Below are 24,671 nucleotides of genomic sequence, written 5' to 3' on the forward strand. Positions count from 1 at the left end.
TAGTGGAAACGACTCGAAAATTACATATGTCCGTGGTACGTATATCCCGGCACTGTTTCCTATATAAAGGTAGGAACGCAAGGAAGACTTAAATGATATTCAACTCGGGTTGTCCTGGTCGGAAACACTTTTTATTAAACTTTCAAAAAAAACACAAAATAAACAATCAAAAATACTATTCGTTTAGCCCGTACTATAACCGCCGCTTCACACGTACGATCGTCGTACCTACACTCGCCGACTCACTCAGCGACAGCGGGACTCCCCCTGCCCGTGCGTACGGCGGTCTTATATACGAAATTTTCTTGTTGCCTCAGCACATTTTGCTTCACCGGCCTCTCCCGTGGTTTATTTAAAAATATTCTTTTATACATATTAAGTAATAATTTTGGACGACTGTCTACAATATACGACATAACCATTGATCGTCTGTTTTTAGGTAAGCTATTTCGTTAGTATTTTTATTTTGTTTAATTAACTGTTTTATATTATTAAATTTGTTTTTAAATTTTAACGCTATTCCCTGGGACATCGTGAGACAAATGCTGACGCAGTGGCCTATTGCCCAAGTTTTGTCTAGTGGACAAATATCTCCGGTTATTCTCTCCGGCTTCTTCTCTATATTTTCCTGGTACTCTTTCTCGACTATTGTCTCTGCTGTATTGCCGGTATTTTGAGTACCGTTTTTCTTCGTTGTTGTTCTTATTACGCTGTTTATAATTTCCTCTTATTTCCCTGTCTTTATCATTTCTGTGTTTATACGTTATAAAATCTCTGTCATAACTTCTATCTCTACTACTTTCCCTAGAACTATCATAATTGTTCTTTCTTTCTCTTGAATATGATCTGTCTCTATTGTAATTGTTGTCTTTGCTATTATCTCTAGAATATCTATTATACAATCTAGTGGGGTAAGGACTATTATCTCTTTTATTATAATTTCTCTCTTCGCTATCATTTCTCCTATACGGGTATGGACTGTTATTTCGGTGCTCACGTTATCATTGTAGAAGTCTCTTTTCCTATTGTAATTTCGTCCTCTGTTTTCATTGTAATCACGATTATTATTTTTTTGTTCATTTTTGTCATCAAAATATACCGATCTTTTTCCTAATAAATTTATTTTTTGTATTTCGTTACTTAATTTGTTTATATTTATTTTATTCTCTCGATCTCTAGAAAACTGTCCTTTATTTGCCTTCTCAATTCATTATTCTCTATTTCTATATCTTTTGTTTTTAGGTTTAATTGTAATACTTGTTCATTTAGAATTTCTGTATATTCACTCATATCACTTTTTTTTTTTTTTTTATCCTAAACTGCATCAGTTCATATTTTTTTTAAATTTTCTTTTAATTTTTTTAAGCTATTATTGTCTTGCATTGAAATATATTGTAAAATGTTATCCTTTCAACCTTTTAAAATATATCCACAAATATCTTTTTCACTCATGTGGTTATTTACCTGCATACATAAACTTTCTATTTCAGCTAAGAAACTTGTGGTAGATTCCTTTTCTCCTTGTCTACGTTTTTCTAGTTTCATTTGCAATATAGTGTCATGTCCTATGGGTTGAAATTCATTTAAAAAAAATGTCCTCTAATTCTTTCCATGACCAATTATCTTTTTGGTCTTCAAGATTTTCTAAAAAGGTATTGTCTGTGCCTTTTACAAAAATTGAAAAATATTTTAGTTTATCATTTTCATTCCATTCATTAATGTCACTAATCTTATTATATTGCTTAAAAAATTTCCTAACGTCCTCGGTCCCAGTGAAATTATCAAGTTTAATCATTAGAGTTTTTTTATTCATTCTTCTTTTGCTCGGTGCAATTGGTGTGGGTAGAATAGAATTAGTGTTTAAATTAGGATTAGCTTGATTATTAGTTGAGTTATTTTTGTTGAGCCCTATTTCCTGATATATGTGTTTTAAGTTTTCGGGAGAATTAATAGAATCCTCAAGATGTATTAAGGTATTTTGGTATAATTGGGTGCTTTGATCTTGAGAGTTATTACCAGATGTGTTTGAATTTTCTAAGATTTTTCCAACTCTATTTGAAAAAGAATTTAAACTATTGTTTAAGTTGTCGTATAGAGCTAATGATGTTGAGTAAGTAGCTGGTGAGCTTTTATTGTTGTCTATTTGATCGGGACTTGAATCGGATAGCTCAGCGTCTTTAAGTAAATTTTTTAAATACATTTTATTAGTGATCGAATTGTTAAGAATTATATTACGTTTTTCAACGTCTAATGAATCATCCACTTCTTCCAAAGTTATAGCTCCTCTTAAATATCTACTTAGTCTAGCTCTTAATTCGGTAGTAGTTCCAGTAGATTTTAGATTTTTATTTTCGCAATATTGAATAAAAAATGGTTTTTTGAGAGTATAGATATCTGTTGCCGTATTTATCGTAATAGAAAGATCCGATCCAGGGTCTTTAAGTTGATTCATTAAACTGTAAATTTGAAAACTTAGTTTAAATAATCCTATATCTATACCTGGTCATATAAAATGTGTTAACTTTAATTAATTACTTTTAACTAAAATTATAACATTTTTGAAATTCCAAAATATTGAGTTAGTAAAATATATTGTTAGAAAAATTTATTTGGAGTGTTTATACAGCCAATTTATACTACTAGATTAATTATATTAAATTATAAACTAATTAAATAATTACTACCCTTACTAAAAATTAAAATATAATTAATTAACGCTAATAATAAATCAAAAAAAAAAGCGGGCAAGTGGGTACCGTTCTGCTGTACATTAGGGGATGGGGTGGATCTCGGACTAGGGTAGGTTAAATTTGAATGCAATGATAGGTATCATTGTATACAAAAACGATTCTGAACGAAGATGATTTGTCAGCCTAGGATATAATTTCCAATGGTTGGTGAAAAAGGTGGTTTATGTTTATGGCCTGAATACACCAAAATTTAAGTTCTTTTATAATTATTGTAAGCTAAACTTATGAAAAATCTTGTATTAAATTTTCAACTCTTAGCTACCTATACAAACATTTTTATGAATTATACCTACAAAATAATTTGCAAATATTCATAATTTTGACGAATTTTCGTCAAGATTTGAACTCAAAATGCTTATAAAAAAAAATTGTGCCTATGTATTCTTATAATTTTTTAATCACTATGAGAATAACATATGAGGAACTTTGTATAAAATTTTCAAGTATTTTGATAGGGTCAAAAAAATTTTATCGACATTTCAAAAAAAAATTTTTAGAAAAATTGAAAATTTCAGTTGTCTATAAATAGCTCAAAAAAACTCAAAATATTTTGAAAACTAAATAATGTAAGGAAAATGCCAATCTAAATAACTGGTAACATTTTCAAGTATCTACTACTTATACTTTTTGAATAATAACAAATATCAAAAATCGTTTGAGGCTAAACCGTTATTTAACGCGGTTTTGTAAAAATTTAAATTTCAAACACTCATAAAAATCTTTTGTCTGAATCCGGTAGAGTTTTTTTTAAAGATATTCGAAGAAAAGTTTATGGAGAATCTTGTACCAAATTTTCAAAATTAGTTATAAAAGAAAAAATTGTTACGATTTTCCAACCACAAAATTACTTGCAAATTTAAGCTATTTTGACATATTCGTATAAATTCGAACTTTAAGTACTTATAAAAAAAAATTGTGACTTACGATTTCGGATTTTTTTTTATCACTTTAAGAACAACTTATAAGAAACCTTGTATTAAATTTTCAAGATTTTCTGGTCAGCCAAAAAATTTTTATCGTTATTTAAAAAAAAAAAATAATTAGAAAAATTGAAAATTTCAATTGTCTATAAATATTTCAAAAAAAGTTTGAAAATTAACTGTATATGGAGAACGCTAATATAAACATTTTGTGAAAAATTCAAGTATTTACATCGATTAGTTTTCGAGTTAGAGCAAAATAAAAAAATCGATTTTGACGAAAACTGGTTTTGCGTAAAAATTCTCGTTTTTCCGTCATTTTTTTTTTTTGTTTTTCTCGAATTTTTTGAAAACTGTTGGAAAATGTTAACTTTTTACTTGTATATGCACCAAGGATATTCACTTTTACATCGGAAACCACCCCCATAGTTTGAAATTGGGTCATTATTTCGACTAGTTATGCTGTATACAGACAAAAAAAAAAAAAAAAAACAAAAAAACAAAAAAAAAAAACGTACATCATTGTAAAATCAATACATTCATCACTTCGTTCAGAATCTAAAAATAAATATATATATATGTTATATTGATAAACGAAAAATAAAAAATAGATCACGTATATATCAATTATAACCAAATACAAATATTCACCTCGAGTGCGTAAAACACCAAAATGATCACAATTGGTCGTAGTCTTCCTGCCGTGAGAATTCAAAAAAATGTTCAAAACGCGATATGTATGAAAGTAAAACACAAAAATGACTTGTATTTAATCTACACAAAAAAAAACAAAAACATAAAAACACAAGTGTTCAATAGAAATCCGGGTAGTGGATTACGAATGACGTTGGGCGCCACTGCAGTATGCCTATATCTCAATGGTACACAAAAAGATTAAAGAACAATTCACACTATTTTGGATTTCTTTATTATTCACACAAACAAACACACAAAAATAAGAACGTGTGCCGTCTCTCACTCGAAACCCGCACTGTCCCTATCCTATGGTGCTTACGTCCTTAAATATTATTTTACAATGTGCTGCCTCAGCTCATTTGCTTCATTGGCCTAATATTACGTAATTTAAACAAAGAAGTAACATTTTTCTATTATTATTTGTTGGCAAATGCCACATACAACAATAGTATAAATGTTGTACGTAATATATTATGTTATCAGAACGATACATATATAATGTTAAAATAACATATTATTTAAACAACTAAAAGTAACTATAAGAGAAAAAAAACAGGGCTAATTTAAACTGTTAACTTTTTCACAGAATTAAATAATAATTACATTTATATAATATCACTGAAATCCATTTCTTCAGAAGTAAATGTAAACTTGCGGGTGACGGAACTAGTGTAGATGTTTGTGTAAATTTAGCTGGAGATGTTTGTGTAATTGTAGCTGGAGATGTTTGTGGTACTGGTGTAAATGTAATATTAGTATCATGAGTTGGAAATGAGTATGGCAATGAAGGAAAATGCATGTTCATCGGATAACTTTGTGGATGATAATTATAATTATGAGTTGAAGGATCAGAAATGTAGTGATTATTTTGATATGTTGATTGTTGTTGATTAAAATATCCATAATCTGCTTTAAATAAAATATTTCATATTGAACAATACTTCTAACTTGTTGGTTGTATTTTTCTCATTTATTTCCAACAAACTGTCCAAATGATTGACTTTCATTATTTACAGATGAGGCTGATGCCACCGTTTCTAGAATTTTAAGCGCTTTATCTAGTCTACCATCTTCTTTGATATTTTTTTTTTTTTTATGGCTGTGTTAATGAACCTTGATTTTCAGAGGTAATTTGTGATTCTTTAGAATGAATTTGTAGTTCTTCAGTATGAATTTGGTTAATTTTGGTTGGATCATTATCATCGGACATCTAAAATAAATTACGGGGATTGTAAATAATGTGTGCATGAGAATTAATAAAAATGATTATGATACCACAAAATATTATTATTTATTTAAAGTAAAAATGTCAAACATGCACAATTTTACTTATTATAATATACAGTGTGTTCGCCAATTTAGGGAATTTCTCTTCCGGATTTTTTTGGAATAAATCCATTTTTTGTTTTTACAAACTGGTGGTATAGAATTACACATTTTCCGATACATATCAAATTTTTTTGAAATTTTGGTCTGCGTATGCTCAGTAAAAACTTTTTTTTTTGAATAGCAAAATCTATTTTGAACATCATATTCGGATAGGTCTATTTTTTTAAAAGCAATTTTGATGTACCTATCAATTATGGTTATAAATTCAAAATTGACTGAATAAGAGCCATGTAAATTTTAATAAATAATACATTTTTTATTATTTTAAAAATTTATAAAATCGTTTATAATTAGTTCATAATGGTTACTTTTTAAATATTTATACATTTTTTTTTTAGAAGTGCCATAAACAAGACTAACATAATATGGGTATAAAATTATAACACTACTAAAAAAAATACGTACAAATATTCAAAAGGTAACTAATAAGAATTAATTATAAATGATTTTATAAATTTTTTAAAATAATAAAAAAAATTTATTATTTATCAAAATTGACATGCTCTTATTCAGTCAATTTTGAATTTAGAACCATAGTTGATACATCAAAATTGCTTAAAAAAATAGACCTATCCGAATATGATGTTCAAAATAGATGTTATTATTTTAAAAAAAGTTTTTACTGAGCATGGTAGAAAAATAGATAGCAGATCAAAATATAAAAAAATTTTGAAATATATCAAAAAATGTGTATTAATATACCACCAGTTTATAAAAAAAATTCCAGCCGAGAAATTCAGTGTTCTCTAAATTGGTGAGCACCCTGTATATAATATATTAATAATAATCAATTTTAAAATGTTAACTTAAATTAATTAGGTAGTTTAATAAATATTTTTTTAACATAATGAAAAAATAAATCAATTATAATTTATGCTGAATAATATACACAAAGTAATTAAAATTAATTAAACAAATGATTACTATGAAATATGATTGTTTAAATATTTATTTGTATTATTATATTATAATAATCGTATTATTTTATATACAACTTCAGGTACTTAATACACCAAAAAAAAATGGTTGGAAATTGCAAATGATTTTGAAAGGAAGTGGAACTTTCCACACACAATGGGTTCTATGGATGGAAAACATGTGGTAATCCAAGCTCCTATCAATACTAGGAGTGAATATATTAACTATAAATCTTCATACAGTATTGTCTTATTTGCTGTTGTTGATGCGAACTATAATTTCATATTCGTCGATGCAGGTTGCCAAGGAAGAATTTCAGATGCAGGTGTATTTCAGGATTGTCAACTTAATAAAAGATTAAAATCGAATTCACTAGATTTACCATTATTAGCTCCACTACCAGGTAGACATAAAAAAATACCATATTTTTTTATTGGAGATGGAGCATTTTCTTTACAGAAAATATAATGAAACCTTTTCCTGACTTACATTCTAAAGGCACGCCGCAACGAATATATAATTATAGACTTTCTCGAGCACGTCGGGTAGTGGAAAATGTTTTCGTTATTATTTAATCTGTATTTAGAGTTCTCCGAAAACCTCTATTATTAAATCCAGAAAAATCACAACTAGTTGTTACGACTATAGCACATCTCCATAATTTTTTAAGAAGAAATAATAATTCAGCCGCTATTTATACCCCAAATGGAATATTCGATTCTGAAGTAAATGGAAATTTCATTGAAGGAACATGGAGGAACACTAATAATGAAAAAATACAATACATTAGACCAATAAAGAGAGTAACTCGTAAATCTACTTTAAATTTGATGGAAATACGAAAAGAAGTAATGCACTACTGTAGTAATGAAGGTTATGTTAGTTGGCAAGAAGAATATGCATAATTTAAATAGGTATTTTAAAAATATTTTAAATACTCGTATTAAAAAATAATGTTATCATCAGTAGTTATATTTATCACTTTAGTTTAATATGTTATTATTATTTTTTTAATTAGCTGATAATAAACACGAAATAAAAACATTCCAATATTTTTAAAATTACTTATAAGTTATAACCATATAAAAATTTCTAAATTTACCGTGCATCTTCTTTGTCGAGGAGTATCTTTGTTTTTTAAAAATTCTAGACTTTCAAATGCAAACTATGATGACTTATACACATCTTCGGCACCTTATGAGTGAACAAAATTTTATAATTAACTATAATTTAGTTTACCTGAACCGGTTCCTATACTTTTACGTATTTTCATTTTTTCTCTTCTATACGCAGCAAGTATTGTCACAATTTTAGTTTTACAGTCATTTGCAGTGATTGCAGTTGAAGTATGATCGGACAATTCACTTGCGATTTCATTCCAAGCATCATTTTCAAAATCTTATTTAAATTATTTTTGTTCGTAGGGCTCCATTTTATTTCCTTACTACGATAAACTTCAATAAGTTTTAATACATTTTCATTTGTCCAATTTACCATAGTTACAAAATGTATTTAAACGATAGGTATTAAAGGACTATGGTTTGTCTTAGGAGGTTAATCGTCAACTAAATGAATGTTGTTATTATGATAAAATGGAAAATAAAATGTACGCTGCAATTTGGTGGTTATTTATAAATATTAGTATGCATAACATTATAACAATAATATCATACTAGTAGGTATAAATAATTATTTCGACAATCGAATATCGATATTATATAGGCATATATTTTATTAATTTTTGATACAAAATAATGTATGTTTGTATGCTATATTCGTAAGGTGTTACATGATTATGTTCGTCATTTCGTCCATACATATTGTAACGTGAACGCGTATCACCCTTTGATGTTTCGCCAAAATACCGACAATCGGCGGATCGGTGATTTGTTGCACTCTTATGTCACACGAATATTGTTACGTGTTACATGTTCACTGTTTTGTTACGCTAGTGTGTACGTGCCTTTAGAATCCTAGGTTTACTTAAATTTGTTTTTTCTAACCGTAAGTTGTGTTGCTGCTGAGCACTTTAATTTGGTACTATGTCCATGATTCAGTTGGATTTCCACAAGCCAATTTACCGGAAGAACACTAAATTCCTTGGTGTCGGTAAATTTCACCACTACCCATTTCATTGATCGATTCTGGAATACCATTGTAATAATTTTAAATTTGTAAATTGTAAATTTGTGATGTATTTTTGTAAGACAAAGACAACGCATATGTGTGTACCATCCTTTTGGCCAGAGGCGTGCCTGTTAGTTGTTACTCACGAAATATGCTATGATATGGAATGAAATACAACTTACCTTTTTATACAAATTTTCCATATGGTTCTAAGATAAAATAGTTAAAATAACAGCTTAATAATCAATAACTACTATTTAAAAAATGATGATCGTTTGTCGGTTGATCTAAATGCGATCGGTAATAAAATATTATTATAATTGAGCGTGAACGGACAGTTTCGCAATGAGACAATGGAATGGATATCTAGTAGTCAGAAGATACGCTGCTGGTCATCGATAACATTGTAGTAACCCGTCGCTCTCACCGCTGGGTTTGTACACGCTTCTTTTATGACGAGTGCACGTTCGCTGCTATTTGGAGTGGAAGAGGTTGAAAAGATATATATAATAAATATTAAGACTTTATTGATTTATAAACGTTAAGTTACAACTGTTTTTTGAACCGTATCAAATTAATTAATATATTTATTATAATTAGAAGTTTTTCGACGGAATAGAACTCTACGGAGAGTAAGTGTTGTGAGAACGTCTCCCTAGAGGCTTCGGGTAAGCATGGGTGAGACGTTGTGTGTAAGACTTGTAAGACTTCTCTGATCAGAGCTTGTGAATGGCTCCTATTTATATGGAGACATGCCCTGATTAGGATAGGATGATTGCCGTTATAGAAAACTGCTACAATAATCTAAATCGGTGTTTACCAATGAGAAGGCCCGATTAGTGGCCTATTCCGGTGGCGTGATGTTGTGTTTGACCTTTTTCACTATAGGCTTTCCGTACCTACGTCAGCTTACTACACTAATATAATTTATATTTCTGAACTCTGCAAAGTATATTAATCTAAAGTAAATTTATGATGAATAAAAGTGTAAAAAGTAATTTATTGTTTTGAAAACTATTATAATAAATGTTTAATCCATCCAATATAAAATCAATTGTTATCATAATAACAATATATATAATAAAATGTATTAATATAAATATATTTATAATGTGATACAATTTATTTGTATGTTTGTATGTAGATTATACTTTATAAACATTTTATATACTAAATTATTAACCTAAGATATTTATTGTAGATACTTGTATAATAATATTATAGATAATTTCAAATCGTAAAATAATTTTTATTGATAAGTATAATTGAGAATTATATGATACTAATTTATTGTTATTAATATATTTATCAAGGATATCCCTACTTTAAAAATGTTGAACTTGTAAGGTGCCACGTACAAGCAATGGAATGATGTAGTATCGAATGGAATATTTGTAAAAAATGAAGACTTTTGAATTATTTCTTAGTGTTTTATTTCGACAAAAATATTCTACGTCCAAATGACAAAATTATTGAACTGGGTGACGTGAAGGTGCTCGCTCTAACTCTGGTGGATCACGTCTGAAATGTGCCTAATCTTGGCCCCCTTATATATCATCCACGGACTCCCGCGGTACCTTTAGGTCCCTGATGGTCAGCGTCACCTGCATCCGCTTCTTCCCACGCTTTGCGTTATCTGAGCGACGCTGTGCGTCAATAATACATCTATAATATTCTACCGAGTGGGTAATTACGTACCTAGTATGTTCTACCGGGTGGTGATGTATTCATTACATGCCTCCGGCAGCAATCATATAAATCATATAGTTGTTATATTCTAGCGGGTAGAAAGCATACGGGCGATGATACTGTTGATTGGTTTTTTACCTTTCGTTTTAGGTCCCAATTTATTATACCCGATCATTGCTTGCTTGGCTGCTCACCCTTAGCATAATTATAGGGATGTTTGTTATGCCCCTATGGTTATTGTTGGCTACAGTATGTAGTAATTTATATATTATATTTAATATAAGTATCAGAGCACGTTGCAGACTCAAAATATCAACTGATGACTTGGCATTATTTGATAGCAGTAACAGTCAATTATGACCAATTTTGGGCTGTTTAGCTGGGAGCTCACACATATTTGTTATAGGTGTTTATCATGGTCTTACTAAACCAAACGATTCAAATATTTTTTTTTCAAGATTTTGTGAATGAAATGATAAATATTGTTAACAATTGATTTTTATTTAATGATGTATTATATAAAGTTTATGTCCATAGCATTATTTGTGATACTCCGGCAAAATCTTTTCTTCTCAAAATAAATGGCCACACAGGTTATTTTAGTTGTACCAATTGTACTCAAGAAGGTGAATTTCTAAATGGTCGTATATGTTTTCCAGAAATAAAAATAATATTTTAAGAACCGATGAGGCATTCATACGTTAGGTTAGGTATATGAGTACGAAGAATTTCATCAAAGACAATCAATTTTACTAAATATTCAAAATTTTAAACAACCTATTACTAGAGTATGTTTGGATTATATGCATTTAATATGCATCGGTGTTCTTAAGAAGATAATAAAATTGTGGCTAGAAGGCAAACCAAATTACAGATTTGTAAGTTTACCTCATGCTAAAATATTGTCGTTGACTTCAAAATTATAAAATATCATATTACTAAAGACTTAGCTCAAAGATCCCAAAGTATTGAATTTATTGAGAAATGGAAAGCCACAGAATTAAGGCAGTTTCTGTTATATACCTGTCCAGTTATTTTAAAAGATATTTTACATCCAAAAGTTATAGATAATATTATGACTCTTCATGTCAGTATGCGAATTCTGTGTAGTAAGAGTATTTTGCAAAATATTCTGATTATGCCAAGAACTATTGCAACATTTTATTGATACATTTTTAATTTTATACGTATAACACTTTGTTTCTCATAATGTTCATGGATTGCTACATATTGTAAATGATGCCAAATTATTAGGAACTTTGGATGAATTTAGCGCTTTTCCTTTTGAAAATAAACTTAGGTTACTCAAATGACAGTTGTGGAAATCTTATAGACTTACTCAACAACTTCATAGAAGGTACATTGAGGAATCTAATAATAAGACCTATACTGTTAGTTCCTCATTAGTAAATAAGTATACAAAGAAACTATCAAAAGGTCCAGTTATTGATACATCTGATGTCGATAGGCAATATAAAAAAGCTAAAATTAACAATATCTGTGTACATATTACAAGTCCTGATAACTATTACATGTTAAACAATAAAAGTATCATAGTTATTAGCAATATTGTATTTGATCAAGTTCTTAAATGCATGACAGTCATTAACAAAGTTCGTTTCTGCGTCGTCCATTAAGGTGTGTCTTCGCCGTGTATTACAACACACACCAAGTCTCCAACGTCAGTGCCCGACCATTTTTGCTGTATATTCACATTGGTGTTTGTGCTACGACTGGTGAGGCTGAGAAACATTGTCCGTCCCACGCGTTAGCTGGATCCAGGTCAGCCTTATATCATCCCTCTCTTTTGTTTTTTTTTGTTTGTTAACACGTTGATGGACACGCCATACTATAGCATTCTATGTGTTTTGGTATTGCCGGTGCATGACTGCTATAGCATTTGTTATTGTAAATGTTGATTTAGGGTCAAAAATGAAACTTTATGTGATGTACAACTATACAACCTCTTTGGTGGTATACCATAATATCTTTATCACACGTGCGCTTATCGGGCAAACCCGCCAAATTCATAATACAACGTATTTTGTTATCAATTATCATTATGATTATTATCCACAAACGAAAAGCAACAACATTTTAAAAACATTACTACTAAAACATTTTACTTTTTTATTTAAGATTTATATTTAAACGTATTTTATTAATATATTATTATAATGGATGAAGATAGCCGAATACTGGAAATGTTAGATGACGTGGAAAATGGTAAGTCGCTTAATATTTTTGGTGTTAGGGATATATAAATTAAAACTAACCATAGGTATTATGTGGTTATTGTTATATTTTAGATAATTTTTCAACATCTGGCGAATCATATGCAGAAGATTCTCATCAAGGTGATGGTAATTCGTACATAACTGACAGTGATGCTGATCATTCTACAACACTGTCAAGCTCAAATATAAGTTATACTAGTCCGGATATTGCAGTTGCTGAAAATAACATAAATAATAATGATAATGAAATTGACAGTGATAGTGTGGTAAGTTCTGATTCTAACACTGATACAGAAGAGGATGAAAGTGATTGGGAAGATGAAAAATTTGGTAATATACAAGATTTTGAATTTGATGTTAGTACAGCTGAAACAAAATTTGAAATAAACAATGAAACTTCAGCTATTGATGTTTTTTTTTAATTTTGGGATGAGGAAGTATTCAACTTATTACTTACATGCACTAATAACTATGCAAAAAAAATTGGCACTTTAACTCGTCCTCATACAAAAGGTAGTAGAGCTAAAAATATTACAAAAATTACTCGAGAAGACTTAGAAAAATTTATTGGATTATGTTTACTCAAGAGTCAGTTGAAAATCCCAATATTACGAAAAGCATTTAGCAATAACCCAATGTAATACCATCCCATTTTAATTATACTATGTCTGGTAGAAAATTTGAAAAAATTCTTAGATGTTTTAATAGCTCCGAAGGTATTTCTATAAATATTGTGATAGATTACATAAAGTTTCAACATTAGTTGACATACTAAAAAACAAATTTCAATCTAATTTCAGCCCTTATGAGGCTCTATCTTTGGATGAGTCCATGTTGCTTTGGAGAGGGCGACTATTATTCAGACAATATATAAAAAATAAAAAAAACAAATATGGAATTAAGTTTTTTGAGTTATGTACACCTAACGGTTATGTACTGAATACTGAAATTTATAAAGGAAAGACTGATCAGGTGTCAAATGGTTCAAAAATAAATGATCTAGTCATCAGATTGATGAAACCATATCTAAATAAGGGTCACCATTTATACATGGACAATTTTTATAACTCAGTGGATTTGTCAAATATTTTGTATAAGAAGAAAACACATACAACAGGCACATTAAGAAGTAATAGAAAGAAAAATCCAAAATCAATTACAATAAAAACTTTGAAATTGAAATTTGGTCAACATGTTTTTGCTAAAAAGGGCCCAATTTATGTCAGTCGCTGGAGGGATAAACGGGAAGTGCTATCAATTACAACTGGACACAAACCTCATGGTTTCAGTCAAAAATAAATATGGACAACAAAAAATGAAGCCCAAGCACATTGCTGAGTACAACTTAAACATGTCAGGGATTGATCGAAGCGACCAAATGATAAGTTACTATTCTTCACCAAGAAAAACTATTAGGTGGTATAAAAAAGTTATCTTCCACTTTCTGGATATTTCTGTATGGAATGCATACTATTTGTATAAAAAATCCCTGTCAACTAGCAACTACCGTTTTATTGATTTTCGTGAAGCCATAATTCAAAAACTAATATATTTACCAGAGAACATTATTCATGGAAACCAACTAATTAAAAATAAAAATATTCATAGAAATATGAATAATTTACCAAGACCAACATCGCCAATTTTAGGACACATGCAAGAAAAAATTCCACATCCTCCAGGTATAACAATATAAAAAATATTTTAATATAAAATGTTGTAAAACTATTGTTTTAGGTTGGAAAATAAGTGGATATTTCCTGCGATGTAGACAGTGCACAAAGCAAAAAAAAGTTAAACAGACCTCATGGAGGTGCAAAATGTGTCCTGAGCAACCGCCATTATGTCCAGGAATTTGTTTTTCAATGTATCATAAACTTGAGTAATAATCATATAAATAAAACCAATTTAATATTTATGTTTTATTCACAATCCATATAATTGTATGGGTTTTTACGTGTTTATACTAATTTTTACAAAGTTTGTATTGTTTTATTTTATTTTGTTATTTTAAGTTTTATGAAGAAGTATATATTTATGTTGTTCCTTATAATTTTCACTAAGTATGTGATAGAGTATAGGCTTATATTGTATTTTTTCTTATTATAAATTTTATGAAGAAGTATATAATACTTATATCTATTGTTCCTTATAATTTTCACTAAGCATGTGATATTGTATTTTTTAATTTTATTGAAAGAACTTAGGTTTTTTTTTACACGTTTTATAAAGTTTGTTTTTTTGTTTTATTTTATTTCGTTATTGTAAATTGTATGAAGACTGAAGAGAAATATAGACTTATGTTGTATTCGATTTTGATTTTTACTAAGTACTTTATGTTCCATTGCATTTATAATTCAATTATTTTTAAAAACAGTGGAAGTATTTGCACGGTTTCATTAGGAAAAACGATACATGCTATTGCAGTCATCTTATTTTTTTTTTCTAAAATACTCCATTATTATACACTGATTATAAAAATATAACTTTCATAAAAATCGGACGAAAACTTCAAGAAATACAGAGTGATGCTAAAAGGTCAGAAATGTGGTGCCATGCTATAGCAGTCATGTCCATCAACGTGTTAATATTTTATATTATAATATTATATTACTATGTTATTTTAAGTTTACTAACATTAGTACGTAAGAATATATATATTTTTATTTATACGTGTAAGAGTTGGCAATATGTTCTTTTCGATAAATTTAATACAGTCCACTTTCTTATAATTTGTTATCTGTTGTTTTTAATACATCGTAATTTCTGCCCAGTACATTTGCTAATAATTTATAGTACTACTTATCCGGCGCATGTAACTCTGCGAGTCTATACCCGGCAGACACCCAGTGGTGTCATAAAAGATCAGGTAGTCGCGCAAACAATTTTATTTAAATTCGATATTTTAGAACATGTTCAAAGTCCAATCTATGGCGAACCTTTCAGTAATCATCAAACTAATTCAAGGATAGAACATTTATAATTTAATAATAATATAAATAAAATCTTGATCTAATAATCTCGTATTTTAACATTTTAGAAAATATCCGTCGAAGTTTAAGCTACACTAGTGAACCTTCAAGTGACTATCAAACTGATTCAAGAAAGATCTCATAATATAATATTATATAATTTACTTAAATTAATATAAAAATTAAATCATGATAACATTTATATACATTATTTTAGAAAATTTGTGTACAAGTTTAAATTACGAAGAACCTTCCAGTGGTCGTCAAACTAACTCAAGTAAAGATCTAATATTTATAGTTCAATAATATAAGAATAAAATCTAGTCTAGATAATATATAAAACATTTTATTTAATATTTTAGAACGTTTTCATCCAAGTCCAAGTTACGATGAATTTTCCAGTGATCATCCAACTATCAAGTAAATATAAAATTGATTGTACTTTATTTAGTAAATATAAAAATTAAATCATTATAACATTTATATATTATATTTTAGAAAATGCATATCAAAGGTCAAGCTATGATAACAACCTAACAGATAATAAATCTATTTTCAAAAAGGAAAAAACGTGAACGATGCCTTTCTAATAATGGTAAAATTTAGTTTACTATTTTTAATCTGCATATTCTCATACTTAAGTATAATAGTAATGAAATAATAATTATTATTATTTTCTAACAATCTATCTACTGTATTCACATGTTCACTTAACATTGCAAATTGTTCATAAAACTAAATTAACTATTAAAAATAGTCTATTAATAAATTATAATATATGAATTACTATATTTCAAGTATACATTTTGCATTTGTTACTTGTTTTAGATTTTTAAGACCGTGTACTAAGACAACTTTCACATAAAAACTTCATTTATTTAAATTAGATGAAAAAGTGTCTGCATTGAATTATCCTCCTACAAAACACAAACATTACTGATTATTATAATACCAATATTTTAGAAAATTTCCCTCTTCAATATGAGCAAGATTTACAAAATGTTGAAATAAAACTTAAAAATGATGAAATTTATAAGTCGAACATGGTACGATTTGAGTTTTTAAAACTGATAATCTAGGTTAAAATTATAATAATTATTTTAATGTTATTATTTTTACAATAGTTAACAGCTCTATCCAAGATGGGTGGTTCAAAGACAGATGAAGCTACAAAGTATATTTTAAAATAATATACGCTGATAAATTAGCAATGTGTTAAGCTGGTTACACACGGAGCGGTTTGGCCGCGCGCCGTCGCGGTTTTTCTTCGCGCCATATTTAAAAATAGCTAAATTCCACATAAAATAAAGTGAATATTGGAGCGAGTTGGTGTTATTAATAATCAGTTGTGCTAAAAACGTGGTTGAGGTAAGACCTTTGAATTTCGTTTTTCAAGTTTAACATAAATTATACGTATTATTATGGACTTATTAAACGACGTTGAAGCCATAGCGGTAGCATATGTATTAAATAAACGTAATAGAACTGAAAAAAGCAAAGATCCAAAAGGCGCTATTGGGTACATCCGATAAACACAACAAGAATTAAAGAAAGTCAGTTTCAAGTGAACTTTATGATACTGAGGGCTCACCCTGAAGAATTTTTAAAGTACTTCATGATGTCTATAAAAACGTTTGATGAATTGGAAAGTAAATAAATAACGAATAAATATTTAAAATCAGAACGCATATAAAATTACAAACGTTAACATTTTACGTTTGGATAACAATATATCAAATAATTTCTATTTTTTAGATTTCACTGGTAAGACCATGCTTGTCAAAACAAATAACGCATATGCGCGTTCCAATTAGTACAGAAGAACGACTGACAATCACGTTGCGGTAAGTAGATAATATCATTTATTTTTTTTATTTATATAATTGTATACGCCCACAATGGGCTCAGAACAGTTTTTTTTTTTTTTTTTTTATCATAAACATAACAAGAATAGAACATTAATACATACTAGTAGGTACATAATAGTACTGTTAACAATTTAATAAAATTGATTTCAACCTGGTTAAATTATCATGGAAAAAATCGAAATTATTGATTGAGTTACCAGAAATTAGCATTCTATTGATCGGGGTGAATTTACTATAATTATTACGATAAGTAGGTACATAACATGTTTTTAATACACGACTATTAGTTTGAGGGACATTTAGAGGTATTTGGCTAAGTAGTTCTGGACAAATTATTTGAGAATTTAGAAGTTTATACAACCAAGACACATCATGAAAAGTTCTTCTATCCTTAAGCGACACAATATTATATTCACTAGCTAGCTGCTCCAGCGAGACGTCAGTTCTATTAGACTTATATGCAAGTACTCTCAAAAATCGTTTTTGGACTCGTTCAATTTACTAATTTGTCCAGTTTGGTACGGATTCCAAATAACCGAACCATATTCTAGAATAGAGCGGACTAAGGAACAATATAATATTTAAAACAATTAGGGTCATTAATTCTAAACTGTTTCGTCGTATAAAACCTAATACTCTAAGAGCTTTATTACACGATATGGTTATGTGATTATTAAATGATAAGTCTTTTGATAAAAGAATACCTAGATCCTTTATCTGGGTTACAATCATTAAATTAGAATTATTCATTTTATATTGAAATTGGATATTTATTTTTTCTTCGTGAGAATGAAATTTGCGAGCATTTTTCCGCGTTTACAGTTAAACCATTTACCGAGCACCATAAGCAGAAATAGTCTAAGTCGGATTGTAATTTTAGGCAATCATCATGAGAGTAAATAGGCATATATAATTTTAAATCGTCTGCAAACATTAAGAAATTACTGCTTTTAAACATATCTTTAATGTCGTTTATAAAGAGTGTAAATAGTATAGGTGATAAGTGCCCGCCTTGAGGAACTCCGGATGTAACATTTATTGGCAATGAGACACTATCTCCTAGTTTTACTTGCTGAGTTCTACCATTCAAGTATGATTTAAGCCATAATTGCATTTGACCAACAATACCGACATATTCTAATTTTTTTACCAGAATAGATAAGTCGACACTATCAAACGCTTTCTTAATGTCGGTATATACAGCATCAACCTGTATACCTTTACTAATTAGCGATATAAGATCAGTATAGTAGATTAATAAGTTGGTTGTTGTTGACCTCGAATGACGAAACCCATGTTGGTTATCTGAAACTACTTTATTAAAAACTGTTGTAATTTTGGTACTAGCAATTTTTCAAAAGTTTTAGGCAATGAACTTAATTGAGAAATAGGGTGGTAGTTTGAAACATTATTACGATTCCCTGATTTAAACACAAGATAAATAAAGCTGGATTTCCATTGATCATGAAAACAACCAGATGATAAAGAAAGATTAAATAGATAATGATTGGGACGCGTTAATGAAAAATAACACTTTTTATAAATTATTTCGGGAATTTGGTCTGGACCACTTTTAGTTTTATATGATAAATTACGAAGAGTATCAAATATTTTCAATATGGTAAGCTGGCAAGTGCTAAAATTTATATCGGTATTATAGCACCGGATATGACTAACATTGTTATTCGATTGACTATAAACAGATTCAAAATACGATTTAAATATGTTCACTGTATCGTCCATGTTTTTAGCAATATTAATACCATCAGTTATGTTACATGGAACAACATTACATTTTTGTTTATTCTTAATAAAGCTCCAGAAATACTTTGGATTTTTTGTTATAGAGGTTTGGATTCGTTCAACGTGTTTTTTATAACATAACTTAGACATATTTTACATTTTTTCCTCATTGCTGAGAAACTTTCGTAATCATCATTATTACCGGAAGACTTAAATAGTTTTGTGTTCGTTTTTTCTGTTCATAGTAAATATTTAAAAATACAACAGTGAATAAATGTATCTATTACATAATAATATTTTAACATTTTAAACATCCTCGTTTATATAAAATTATAAAAAAAAATGTATTATATTTTAAAATTAAATAAAACAATAAAACAATATTAAATATTGATAAAAATTAAAAATGCACTCAACTTAAGTTCTGTTATGAAAAAAAAAATAGTTAAAAATAATATAAAAAAAATACAAAAGTTTACATTCAATCTATTTAGTATTTTCATATTCATTAGTCTTATTCAGTCTTGAATTAGTGAAGGGTGTAGTCGATGGAGAACCAGGAGTAGTTACTGCTTGAGACGAATTTGAATAACAATTATAGTACTGATGTGGATTGGCAGCACTCACAGCTGATACTGATTGGTAAGTATCTAGTCCTAAAGAAGTTAATGAGGATGAAGCTGGTGTTATGTCGAGATGATTAGGACAATGATTTATTGCGGTCGGGTATGCGTTATAAGAACGGTCATAGAAAGTTGAGGTGGGGTTTGTATGGGCCTGGAATCAACATTATTAATTGCCGGAGGAATGTATGTACTTTGGTTAGGATTTGTAGAAGAAACTTTTTGGATGGTCTGCAAGAATTCAATAAAAAGTTGATTTTGTTTTTCATGACTTAACATTCTAATTTGAGGCGCCAGTGACATAAGAAAAGAAAATCTGGATCTTCAACTTTTCGACCTTTCAGCATTTGTAATAAGCTGTCTTCAAAAGACATTTTTTTTTCTTTTGACATACATTTGTTGTTGGGATTTCGGTGACTCTACTTCCGAGTCGTCTACACAGACACCAGAATCTTCCATATTCCTCACTATTTCTGATTGAACTCGTCGTTTTCCTCTTCCGGTTGACTCTCGATAAAATTACTTTCAGTCCTAATGGTTATATACTTATGAGTTTTTTCAAACTGTTAATTATTTTTAAATGTTAAAATGTAAATATTTTTGTTATGTTCTGTTTTCCATTGTAGGTCTTAAAAATTGTAAAATATCTGCATAATATACATATTTTTTTTTGTTTTTTGCAGCATTTCCTGATTTTTTTATACACTTCTTTCTGAAGGTATCTCGTATATTTTTCCATTTTAATTTAAGCTCTTTTACTAGTAAAAACAAAACATGTTTTTAATATAAATTACACTAAATATAACACAATATGTTATTATGTATTTATAATATGAGAATACAAGGATTGTAAAGTTTTTATTCACTATAAAAGTATAAAAACATAAAAATTAATTTAGTTATATACATGTAGTATTGTAATTGTATTTATTCTTGTTTTGATTTTAAGTAAACATTTTACTATTTGAAATTTATAATTTAATTTAATATAAATAATATTTTGATTTATAGTATTTATACCTACTGTGTAGTATTTATCATTATTTTTAAAATAATTACTTTTAATGATTATTAATTTTAATTTTACGTACGATTTTATGTTTTCAAGCGATCTTAAACGATAACTGCGTGATATAAATGATAATCTATTATCTGATTTTAAATATGTTATCAGATACTTAGCAACTGGACAGCACTTCTCCGCATTACATTTTGAGTTTTTGCGGGGGTATCAACTATAGCCATGATAATCCGAGAAACTTGTAAAGTTTTATGGCAGATTATACAGCCAATAGAAATGGTAGAACCAACTATAAATGACTGGTTGGATATAGCCAAAGGATATTTTAAAAAGACGCAGTTCCCGAATACCGTCGGTGCAGTAAATTATTTTATATATTTATACACTTTTTAGTTTTATTAATTTTTATTTAATATGGGGAAACGATTTAAATGTAACCGATAAAATTGTATTAATTTATATTAATGTATATATATATATATTTTAATTTAAATAGTTTACGTAATTATAATTTATAAATATAATATAAATCTTACAAACATTAAAAAATTATCTTATATACCTAAACTTAACATATTTAAAGTAGTTATGAAACAATTTAGTAATAATTTATACATCCTTGTTATATATAATGGTTGGATATATTTTTTGTAGGTAGATGGAAAACATATACGGATCGAGTGCCTAAAAAAAAGTAGTGGTTCGTTATTTATAACTATAAACACTTATAGATTCTGAACGAAGTGATGAATGTATTGATTTTACAATGATGTGTTTTTTTTTTATTTTTATTTTTTTTTTTTTTGTGTCTGTGTACAGCATAACTATTCGAAATAATGCTTCAATTTCAAACAATGGGGGTGGTTTCCGATGTAAAAGTGAATATCCTTGGTGCATTATAGAGGTAAAAAGTTAACATTTTCCAACAGTTTTCAAAAAATCGAGAAACACAAAAAAAAATTACGGAAAACGGCAATTTTTAAGCAAAACCAGTTTTCGACCAAATCGATTTTTTTTATGGTTGTAATTCAAAAACTAATATACTATAATACTTGAAATTTTCACCAAATGTTAATGTCAGTGGTATCTGTATATAGTTAAATTTTCAAAAAATTTTGACTTTTTTTGAGTTATTATAGACCACTGAAATTTTCGATTTTTTTGAGAAATTTTTTTTAAAGTGTCGATAAAAAATTTTTGGATGACCAAAAAGTTTTGAAAATTTAACACAAGGTTCCTTATGAGTGGTTTTTATTGTAGCTTAAAAAAATAAAAATCGTTAGTCACAATTTTTTTTTATAAGCGTTTTTAGTTCAAATTTTGACAAAAATTTCTTCAAAATCATGAATATATGCAAATTATTTTGTAGTTCAAAATTCATAAAATTGTTTGTATTTATATCTAACGTTAAGCAATTCAACACTAAGTTTTCCATAAGTTTTGCTTCAAAAAGCTATAGAGAAAATTTTAAGAGTCATTATAGAAAAAATGTTTTGAGCGTTTGAGTTTTAAATTTTTATGAAATCGGAATATTTGTTTCAAAATAGAATATATGACAATATTTAATTATAATATATTATAGACTGATAAATCATCTCCGTTCAGAATCGTTTTTCGTATACAATGATACTTATTATTACATTCAAATTTAATCTACCCTAGTCCGAGGTCCACCCCACCCCCTAATGTACAGCAGAGCGGTACCCACTTGCCGACTTTTTTTTCATTAATTTTAATGGCCATTTGCGACTCCAATTATTGCTTTCAAATAATTGATGTGGGATCATTTAGTAAAGAAAGTGATTGTAATGTTTTCAAAACGTCAACGTTTGGTAGGAAACTTTATGCAAATCAAATAAACTTTCCACCTGATCAATGTTTACCGAACGATGAACTCGGTTCACCACAACCATTTGTTCTCGTGGCCTATGAAGCTTTTGCTCTACATAAGAACTTATTACGACCGTTCTCAGGTAGAACTTTAAACGACAAAAGGAGAATTTTTAATTACCGTTTATCAAGGGCTCGTCATTATATTGAATGTACCTTTGGAATCATGTCTAAAAAATGGCGTGTTTTTCAATCTAATATATTAGTTGAATCGGACGCAGCAGTTATGATAACAAAATCTTGTTGTGTGCTACACAATTTTGTACGTCGCCGTGATGGCTTTAATGTCGAAGATATCACGAGTTCTTCGATGGAGAGTGTATTAGAAAGAAGAGGAATAGGGAACTCTACAAAAAATGCCAAAGACGTCAGGGAGTATTTTGTAGAGTACGTCAATAACCATTCAGTTGACTGGCAAAATACAATAGTTGGCAAATAATTGTTTAAAAATTTCAAAAATATATTATTTGATTCATCATATACAAGCAGTGGTTTTAAATACATATTTTATTTGTTTATTGTTTAAAAATTTAATACCCTAGTATTTATCGTTTTTACTTCATACTTTTTTATTTTATAATTACTAAAATTGCTGATAAAAATAAAGTATTTATGACTTACTTTTTTCCATTTTTATTTTATCTTCCATTTCGTCGAAATTTATCGTAGATGCTCGAGCTACACAACACTCTGTCCATTCAATAGCAAATCTAATACCTTGTGTTTTATATGTGGCAAGGTTTTGAACCTGCACGCAAATTTTACAGCCCAATTTTTGGTCTTTTACCATTATCCAAGGATATTTATTAAGAAATGATAAAAACATTTCATTTGTCCAGATACTTGGATAATCGTTATCATTTTTATCGCTACTTTCATTAGAATTGTTTTAACTATTATTAGTATTACAATTATTAAATTCTGTACTCACTGTCTCAGCTTCATTAGATGACGCTTTTATTATTGCTTGAGTAGAAATCAATGAATCGTCGATTGGGTTCACGTTTGTTTTGGTTAACCAATTTAATAAAGACATGCTTAAAATATAACTATTTATTCACAGTCTACTAGAGAATAATATAATAAACTGTCGTCGAACCATCGAACACTAATGTACTAATACCAACACGTTGTACAAAATATGCTTAATATAATATTAATTACTACTAACTCAGTAACACGCATAAACCATAACCATTTCAAAAGTACCTATACATTTATTGTATAGTATTGTATATACATATATTTCATTGTGGTCATAATACTTATCACCAGTTGTTGTATTCTATCCATAAGCTAAATTTAGAAATTGATCGCTTCACACATACACATTTACTTATCAGTTATCAACAAAATATTGTCAGAAATGACATCGTTATTGTTCTGTAATAATAATACGTATTATATATTTAGCCATGGACTAAGGTATATTATCTTGGTCCAGGGCTCTAAATAGTAAGTACGGATATAATACGGGTTGAGAAATGGCTTTAACTAAATATAGAAGATTTTCAATAACACCATATCGTTATGTATCGGTTTTTTGTAGTGATACGTGATACGATTAGCCGAGCGCCCGGGCCTGAATATTAAAAACAATAATTTTCACCGAAAAAAAATATTTCTTATACATAATTATATGTATATAAATGATAATAAGTATATCATTTTAAAATACAAGTCTTAAGAGGAATGCGTTATTCTAGACAAAACAAGTAGAGGGATGCCATCCCACCGTACCCCCACTTCGAGCACTGTTATAAGTATATTATTGCATATTATTGATAAAAAAGATTTAGGTGCGGTAGTCAACTCATAAATAAAATAA

At 28.5% G+C, this 24,671-nt stretch overlaps 1 protein-coding gene and 2 pseudogenes across 1 annotated transcript; 1 reads left to right on the forward strand and 2 right to left on the reverse strand.

Annotated features, from left to right (window-relative positions):
* Positions 1-1,579: 1,579 nt before the first annotated feature.
* On the reverse strand, positions 1,580-8,170 carry LOC126553145 (probable WRKY transcription factor protein 1; annotated as a pseudogene).
* A 4,496-nt stretch (positions 8,171-12,666) lies between these two features.
* LOC126553146 (clumping factor B-like) lies at positions 12,667-13,148 on the forward strand. The gene is made up of 2 exons (XM_050208316.1): positions 12,667-12,715; positions 12,799-13,148. The coding sequence occupies exons 1-2, from the start codon at positions 12,667-12,669 to the stop codon at positions 13,146-13,148; spliced, it is 399 nt and encodes a 132-aa protein (XP_050064273.1).
* Positions 13,149-19,795: 6,647 nt separating this feature from the next.
* Positions 19,796-23,879, reverse strand: LOC126553147 (uncharacterized; annotated as a pseudogene).
* Positions 23,880-24,671: the final 792 nt, after the last annotated feature.

Source organism: Aphis gossypii, unplaced genomic scaffold (genome assembly GCF_020184175.1).
Source record: "Aphis gossypii isolate Hap1 unplaced genomic scaffold, ASM2018417v2 Contig00083, whole genome shotgun sequence".
In the NCBI taxonomy this organism is placed as follows: domain Eukaryota; kingdom Metazoa; phylum Arthropoda; class Insecta; order Hemiptera; family Aphididae; genus Aphis; species Aphis gossypii.

Excerpts from the sequence above, each read along its gene's own strand:
- LOC126553146 (XM_050208316.1), top strand. The coding sequence starts at position 12,667 with ATGGATGAAGATAGCCGAATACTGGAAATGTTAGATGACGTGGAAAAT. Across the intron at positions 12,716-12,798 it reads GTTAGATGACGTGGAAAATG|ATAATTTTTCAACATCTGGC; the intron begins GTAAGTCGCTTA and ends GTTATATTTTAG.